Here is a 9,106-nt window from a genome sequence, read left to right on the forward strand (position 1 = left end):
TAGTATTATAAATGATATTTAAATAAAATAATATTATCTATTTTCATTTGAATGCTATTAGAAATATTAAAAATATTTTATTATTATATTTAAAATCAAATGATTAAGTGATTTATAGTGAGAGAGTAATTCCACCTTGAATAGCTACTTATATATTACTTAGGAAATAATTTCATTTTTGTTTCCTCGTTAATTATTCACATAATGGTTATGAGACACATCAACCAGTTTTAGCTATGGATTATTTCACCCTAAATGTGCTATTTTATTAAAAAAAATTGTTCTTTTTATCGCTTTTTCTTCAGTCCTACTTTGTTGTTTATTTTAAATTGATTTCAAATAATACAAAAATTATACAAGTTAATAAATTAAGAAGTTTCTTAAATTTAAATGTACCATTATCTATGGCTATTCATAATCATATAATTTTTTATTTATTTAAAACAAAATAAAGTATAACATTTTTGTTAATATTTTTATTTATTTTTACATATATATGATACCATTCATCCGAAATTTTTTTATGTTTTAAAAGGTCTCAATAAGCAAAGAATAAAATATAATTTGTTTTAATGTTTTTATTTTAATTAAGTACGTAAGTTTGATAAATAAAATTATTATGCAATATTTTCTAATCATCTATATGTCTAATATAAACGCACTTAGTGAATAAATAATAAAGTGATAAATAAAATTATCCAATGTAATGTCAAGTGAATTTGCCTGGCTTAATTGTTGCTACTTGATACCCTTCTTTGTACGTCTCATTATGTAGTGATTGAATTGCCACTAGAAGCAAAATCCTTCTTCTATGCAATTTTTTTTCTAACCTTCAGATATTTACAGAAAAACACAATTGTTATAATTTTTTTAAATAATTACAAAACTACTCTAAGTTCTACCATTTGTACGATATTTTGTTGTTAATTTAACTCCTTACACTGGTTTAATGAATTGAAAAGATTAACCAATTAATTAAAATTAAAGAGCTATCGGACTCTTAAAGACACACATAATTTGTTTACCTTAATCTTGACAATGTATGATAAAAGTCAGAACTTAATATTTTTTCTTTTTTTCTTTTTTCCCAGGTTTCTCACTTTGCAAAAGTTCTTCTTAACCATTTCTGAAAACCCAGTCCATTAAGCCTCAAAAGGTAGGGTAATTGCTTCCTGTACCCCATAAATTTCTTCCTGCACCCCATCAATTTTCCTAAATCACTATTTTACTTTTATAAAAATGACTTTTCCAGATTATTAATTCTGGAACATGCTTTCCTGAACAGGATTTTCAAAATTTGCAAAATAAAATTCTGAAATATATTTTTCTAAACGAGATTTTTGAAACAAAATTTCCAAAACACGTATTTTGAAATATGTTTTTCAGAACAGATTTCTAGAACAAACTTTCTGGAACGCATAATTCGAAATAATTTTTTCAGAACATTACTACATAAAATGTGTTCCAGAACCAGAAAAAAGCTTTCCGAACACGTAAAATATTATTTGGAAAAAACCTTTTTGAATAAGTTTGTTTAGCATCATCTCTCTTGTTTTTCCTTTGCAGTAACAGCAGCGATAGCAACAGTGACAACAATAAAGGATATTTGAGTATTTTCCTTCTATTCTGGGTGCAAGAAGAAATATGATGGAGTACAGGAAGAATTTCCAAAAGGTAGTAATCTGAGGCCCAACCTTTGTTTGTCCCTGAAGCGTACAATTTGTGTAGAGTTGATATAGTTAGGGGTTGCCTTCCCTTTCATTAATTAAATTTTATAAATGACAGTAAGAAAACATCATAATGATGTACGAGGAAAGTTTATGGTTAAGGTTGCCTTCTTTTTGGACAACATATGTGAGAAAAAGTAAATTGCGACGAATTAGAATGAAGTGATAGGGAAGGGAAAGGAAGGTGAAGGACCATGTGATCCTAAAACGTGGAACTCATGAATTTGTTCTAAGAGAAAGGAAATGTTGTATATATGTGTCTGTAATTAGAGTAAGTAAAGTACCTTAACGTAGTGTAGGGTATATATATATATGAAAGGTACGCACATGCAATTACTTTTGATTTTGTGTGTGATATCAGATGAAGACAATGTTGGAATAATTTGATTAAGAGGTGAATAGGACCATTTGGTCCACCTAATATATAGGATGCCACCAACTGTGAAAATCAAATGGATAAACATTATTCTGTTCGGAATCCGAGAGAATTCTTTTGTTATAGTGTAGAAGTGATAGGTTATATATTTTTTTTATATGGGTTATGGTTATAGTTATTGAGAGATTGTGGTTATATATGGTTATATGACATTAGTCTTACACATAAGAGACCTTAGACATTACTTTTACACCAAAACCTCAAGGCAATGTTGTTATGGGTCTTTATTCTTATATAGTGTTTAACTTTGTTTTTTCTATCCAATGTGAGACTTTTTGACTCACACTTGGACTATTCCCAACAAGAAGAGATAGTGTAGGAGAAAATTAGGAATAAAGAAAAGAAAGTTTTGAAGGTAGAAAGGTAAAAAGAAAAAAAGAAGTTGCATGAGGTTTGTGCAGCGTAAGACAAAGCATGCTGAACAGGAGAAATGGTGAGTAACGCATGCTAGACAACATACGGACCCACCAAAACTCTCCATGCTCATCAATCCTATTTATGCTTTTCTAGTTTCAAATGTCTTTCCATCTTCATTTCTTCACTTCAAGTTTAACTTTTCTCTCACAATCATTCCTTTACTTTCCTTTCTCTCCTTTCCTTTACCCTTCTCCAGTTATCACATATATTATTCCACTAAGATTTAACCTTGTAATGCTACACGATAATATCAAATACTATGATTTCTTATTGTCATTTGGAGTATTTGAAGTAAGAGGAATAGGTGTAAGTTTCAAGATAAGGCCTTTAATGGAATAAGGTGCCTCAAGAGATTAAATTTCATTACTAGACTTGGAATAACAGTATAAATGTTAGGGACCATCGTTCTCCCTATCAGATTGTATTAGTTGCTTTTGTTGTTTATTATGTTATGAGTTTTAGTGGGTATTAAATTGATGTGGAGAACTCTTATTTTCGTAGGTCAATAGAATATGAAAGAATGAACGATAATCGTTTAGATATATATAAATGTATTTTCTCTTATATTATAATTATAACTATATTAAATTATATATTAATTTTTATCTAAAAAGTGACAAAAATGTTAAATATATAAATTTAATGTATATTATTTTGGTTTCTCAAAAATTTTAGTCATGATCCCTCACTGATCATGTTAGAAATTAATTAGGTCATAATTTATTAATAGCAACTCTTTATAGTTATTTTCAATATATTTATTTATTACTTTTTGTTATGTACGTTAAAGCTTTGATTTTTTCTTTTTAAGTTTACGATGTAGTTCAATATTATTTATATGTTTTGAATACTATATTTATTTGTTTGTCCAATTATATGAGTTAACAGGTTATTTTTATTTTTTATTTTTATAATATCATTTTCTAATTATGGTTAATATTTAATAAAATAGATTGACACCTTGACTCTTTTGTTATGGACAGATGAGTCAACCACTCTAATGCAGTAAATTTGTATAAATAGTACTTATCAAAATTTAATAATCTATCAAATCCAAAACATATGGTACGAACTTTAGGTCTGTGAAAATATTAGTATCCATCCAACTTCGCTAATGTAATGTAAGTACGAGAGCGGAAGAACATTGCATGAAAAAGGAAGTGGCCAACTGTTTTGTCAAGTACATCGATCATTAAAGATCAACTGTATGCACTAAAAGTTTTCTGCGTGAATCTTATGCATTCAAATTATACTTGATTAAACAAATCCGTTAGTAACACATCATTAATTATTTCCTGGAATAGAAGAGTTTTAGCATACGTTATAAGAGCTTCGAAGTTGTCACTTATGCTATATATATATATATGTCAAGAAAGTGACGACCATTATTTAATCATAACCTTTCTATATACACATTTTGTGCTTTACGTGTGTTAACCACAATCAATAATCCAGAGACTTAATTAAAGTTATTAACCAAATTTGCATCTATAGAAATAATACATTAATTGATTCTTTTCCACCAGTGAATAGTGATGAACTTAGCAGGTACACACCATGACAGTAAACAGCTATATGCACGTGACATATACAGATAAATTTCAGAAGATTGCACAGAATGCTTAAAGAGAAGAGCAGAGAGGAAGGTTTTTGATGTAATGAGAGAAATTAAAGAATGCAGGCAATAAAAATAACAGAAGGATTGTGAAGGATCACAACATATGCTGTCACACCTGCCATCTTAGGCATGAGAGCCAGAGCCTAGGTAAAGGACTCGTTTTATGGCAAGGCTATTAATAACATCATAACTTAATAAAATATAAAACTACCTAAATTCTAGAGCCACTTGGACGCATGCATCTCAATTTCTGCACTCACGCACAGTTTCATTCTTCTCATCCACACATATTTTTTATACAAAAATATAGCATGTCCCCAGCATCCATAGAACAATTCACATATATATGGTACTAAAAATAATTAAAAATCGTTTCCATGCACTTGTTTCTTTCTTTCCTCTCTCATTTTTCAAATACGCATATCCCAATATCACAGTCTGAGCTTGTGTTTAGAAAAGGGCTTAGCCTGTTCCCTTCATCCCTACTGCTCTGCAGTAACAGCAGTGCCATGTCGTGGCTATCATGGCCTTCAAAGCCTGAGAGACCATTGGTTTCAAGCGTGTCTTCTTGACTCAGTTGAGACGCTACAAACTTGTCAAGAGCCCTCCAATCAGTCACTTTCTTTGTGTTGTTGTTGTTGTTGGATAACCTGTTTTGAATAATGTCCTCGTCTTCGTTGTTGTCTGATACCAATGACACTGTGCTTGGCCTCTTCACTAATGGCAAAGACGGGCTTTCTAGCTGAGGAAGTTGTACAAATGGATCTTGGAGCATGCAACTCAAGTTATCGGCTTCTATCTCTTGCTTACACAAGAAATTTTGAGATAAAAAGCTCTGAGACTGCCTTGAAATGAGATCGATTGGATCAACCACAGTGCTCACACCACTTCCCTCCTCAAAGAAGTAGCTTGAGTCCCATCCTTCAATGCTCTTTGTCTGTGCAGTGGTTTTTTTCTTGAAGGCTCTGCAAACCACCCATCCTTCCTCCTGCATGAAGACAATATTTGAGTTCCAAAGTTGAGATGAAAACTCTCTGTTACTTTTTGAGTTTACCAGACTTGCTACACGTTAGGGGAAGAAAAAGTGAAAAGTTTATTGTTGTTGCTCCTTTAAAGCTTTCGAGGCTTTGCTTTATTGAAAAAAATTCCATCTGTTTGGTGTGAGGTTGTATGCAGTCAAATAATTAATTACGTTTTGACAATCAAAATGGTAAGAAAAGTGTGCAGTATAGAAAGGGAAGGGAAAGAAACAAATTTAATTATTCGCTGCTGAAAGCAGTGACTTTTGACTTCTTGTTGGTGAAAGTTATGTTGCGAGAAAGCGTGTACGTGACTTGGTGAATATTCAGAAGTTAGTGGTGCACTTAAAAAGTGGAGAAAGTGAGATTAGAGAAACCAACCAGTTACATCATTTGATATAAGTCAAATAATAGCCACAAACAACGAAGTCTTTTCATAAGATGAAGCAATAACTAGTCAGTATGTAAGGCACATATCAAAATTCAAAATAGTGTAGCCAGAGAGAGGAAAGAGAGAGTATAATCTACTTTGTTGCTCTAAATTGATATTATGGAAAAAGTTCATGGCAAAGTTGTTCAAATAAAGACGGGGAATGGAATAGTTTTAAAGTTGAAAAACCTTTGACGTCATTAAGAAAGCTACAGAAGATAGAAACAGTGCTTGATCTCCAGCTTATATTTATTGTAGCTTTTTGAGTATGTGTGTGAAAGAGGAAAAGATTAAGGAATGTGTCATAATTAACGGGGCCATCTAAGGCAAAGTTTGAACGTAAAACATCAAACTCAACCACTCAAGTGGAACAGTAGTAGAAGCGCAGAAGATAAAATGGTACTTATTTATGCACCAGAGATTAATAGTATGTACTTACTTGTGGAGGTCCATTCTCGTCCGATTCAAGTCTATACTCGTGCATGATCCAATCAGATTTTTGTCCATTAGGGGCTCTTCCTTTGTAGAAAACAAGGGTTTTTCTCATCCCAATTAGTTTTGTCTTGTCATACACTGCTTTGTCTCTTCCTGTAGCCTTCCAAAACCCCGCCATGGTAGCTCTATTAGTTCTTGTCCCTGTTGGATACTTCTTATCTTTGTGGCTGAAGAAATACCACTCATTCTGCTCTTCATACCCGATCCTGCATCTATCTGCAATATCATTCACATCAGACAAAAACCAAAACTAACACAGATCTATGCTGCTAATATTTGATAAAATGAGTTAATACGTCAGATCAAATATTAAACATTCAAAACCCTAAAGTAGTTTAACATAAGTATTGTATGTAAACTATGTTCGTCTATATACCTTGGAGATCCCACGGTTCAATACGATATAGATCGATCTCTCTGATAACGTCAAGGTCAATCTTTTGAGAAGCCACCTTCTTCCTGAGATAGTAACCAACAAGCTCTTCATCTGTTGGGTGGAACCGAAACCCGGGTGGGACACATGACTCCATCGACTCCATCATAGCAAATACTGGTACTGCATCAAATTCACCACCACTGTTAATACCTACCACACTTCACTTTCTTCATCATGTTTGAATTATAACCAACCAACATTTGATGTGAGTGTTAATCAATACTGCTTAATGGGTGTATATATAAGAGAGAAGTGAAGCCGAGGGATGATACTATTACTATATAGTAAGAGTAACACCATAAGTAATAAAAAAAAAAAAAAATAGAAAAGGCAAGCCCCAATAAAATGAAATATTTAAATGATATAATATAAAGCCTTTTAGTGAAAAGGTGACAAGTTTTATCAGAGATAATCATAAGCTCATTTGGTGGTGAGCAACACTCACCAAATTCCATAGGGAATAAATATAAGCGCGTGTTATAAACAAAACCCCATGATTTCAGAAACAATGATTTTCTTTCCTGGGCCGGGTTAAAAAAAAAGATAAGGAAATGGGGAAAGAGAGAGAGAAGAAAGCTAATAATGAGAGTTTAGTTTTCATTAAAAAAAAAAAAAACAAAACAAGGAGTTGAAACTTGGCATAAGCCCTGTGTTTGGCAAGGGTGAGAAACGGACAAGTAGAGGCTGTGCTAATGATGTTGTCTTGTGTTAGTGAATGGTGAGAATGATTCATCACAGAACGGGGTTCCCCATTCCGCATTACCATTAATAATTATGTATATTCTCAAATAATTAGACACATAAGTTAAGCTCAACAAAAACACAACATGACACGGATAAAACAAACAAAAGCAACTTTTAAGGAAACCATTTTATTAATACTTCTGAACCAGCGGCACAGAACGGAATGTTCATGCTTAAATCTGACAGAAGAAAAATACTAATGCAAGATTAGCATGCGCTAGCCAGGAGCTGAAGTGGCCAATTATATGAACACATGTACTAATCGAAATGGAAAACAATGAACAAAGTACTGCATTAAGAACTAAAATAACTGAGATTAAGGAATAAAGAAAGGGCATGGTAATTGGGAGTGACGTGATCACAAATTGGGCACGCGTTTCTCGAAAGAGAAAAAGAGTTGGGAAGCAAAAAGAGAGGCACCGTTGTATTGGATCAAGACGATGTCACAGATGAGAAAAAAAAGAGAGCAAAGGTTGAGAAAAAGTGGGAGAGGAAAAGTTATAGTAGAAAGCACTTATACTAGTGTTGTGGCATTGCGAGTGAGAGAGTCATGGATCGTCTAATTCAGGAAACTGGGGTTCTGACTTTGCTGTCTCTTTGTCGAGAATTTTCATGGCACATCTGACCTCTTTCCTTGACGAACTTTGAGGAAATATGCTGACCCCAAAACCACTACACTTTTATGAGCTACACTACAGTCATTCCCTATAGCCTATTCAACTTTCTTTCTCATGACTTTTCGTTTCGACTACAACCACTGATCACAAGTGATCAGGTTAATCAAAATTAACAAAAGCTTTCATCATCAGAATGATCGTGTGTGTGACAAGCAATGAGAATATCGTAAACTGAAGTTTCGAAATATAGTCCTTGTTTTGGAGATCGTAAATGATGAAGTTCAAGGGCAAACAGAAGATGACATTAATAAAATGCTACCATGGTTGTTGTTTAAGACTGGTGTGGTTGTTTGCGAAACTTGGCTGAATAAAAAGAAAAAATGTATGGAAAAGGTTTGAAGAAAAAACATGCATGGGTTTTGGTTTGGTATATGATGAAAGCTTACCTGATGAGATAGTTGTTTAAAGGAATTGAAGAGGAAGAAGGTAGAAGGTAGAAGAGAAGAAGATGATGATTGATGAGAGAGAGAGAGAAGTGAGAAAAAAATCGTTAGGAGTGAGTGAGGGATTTGTGAAGAAGAATATAAAAGAAGAGAGGGAGGACCGCTGAAATGCGCATGGGTTCATGGGTGTCCCCCAATAGCTGACGTCATTGCCTAACCTTCCTACACTATTCATTACCTTTTCCTTTTTCCTTTCTGCAATTTTCTTTTTTTTCCTAATTACTCACTTTAATTCAAATTTCTTTTTTGCTATTCTTATTATTTTGTATTTAAGTTTTGAGTATGTTGAGTAAAGATGAACACAGCCAAACACCACATATACTGATTTATTTACATTGTTTTTGCACTCATTACTTTGTACTTCCCTGTCTTTACATCCTTTACTTTTCATCTCATCAAATTTCATTTCGGCTTTTCAGTTCCTGAGTTAAATTTCATTAGTCAATACTTTAATTAACTTATTATAGCTTATAAGTTTTCATTTTTTCTTCCCTGTTTGTTATTGTTATAAATTTTTGGTTCACATTCTTCCTTATCATCATTCTTAGGCTAATTTTATATTGTAATTCGTTCGTTTTTCCTATTTATGTATACATTACCTGCATAAAAAAAATTTCAATCAGCAATAAATGTTATAAAAGTACTAACTTGTAGTTAGCTTATC

At 32.6% G+C, this 9,106-nt stretch overlaps 1 protein-coding gene across 4 annotated transcripts; it reads right to left on the reverse strand.

Moving 5' to 3' along the window:
- Positions 1–4,209: 4,209 nt before the first annotated feature.
- On the reverse strand, positions 4,210–8,519 carry LOC114173187 (NAC domain-containing protein 37-like). Of its 4 annotated transcripts, none has more exons than XM_028057443.2 (4): positions 8,386–8,519; positions 6,519–6,698; positions 6,087–6,358; positions 4,210–5,186 (listed from the first exon to the last, which is right to left on the reverse strand). In XM_028057443.2, exons 2-4 carry the CDS (start codon positions 6,682–6,684, stop codon positions 4,602–4,604), a joined length of 1,023 nt encoding a protein of 340 aa, XP_027913244.2. In that variant the 5' UTR covers positions 6,685–6,698; positions 8,386–8,519; the 3' UTR covers positions 4,210–4,601. The 4 variants fall into 4 exon arrangements, with proteins under 4 accessions (XP_027913244.2, XP_027913243.2, XP_085525700.1 ...); XM_028057442.2 differs by lacking the exon at positions 8,386–8,519 and adding an exon at positions 8,259–8,365; XM_085669574.1 differs by lacking the exon at positions 8,386–8,519 and adding an exon at positions 7,843–8,211.
- Between the last annotated feature and the right edge of the window lie 587 nt (positions 8,520–9,106).

Source organism: Vigna unguiculata, chromosome 2 (genome assembly GCF_037176805.1).
Source record: "Vigna unguiculata cultivar grain cowpea cultivar isolate G323 ecotype 2 chromosome 2, ASM3717680v1, whole genome shotgun sequence".
Lineage (NCBI taxonomy): Eukaryota > Viridiplantae > Streptophyta > Magnoliopsida > Fabales > Fabaceae > Vigna > Vigna unguiculata.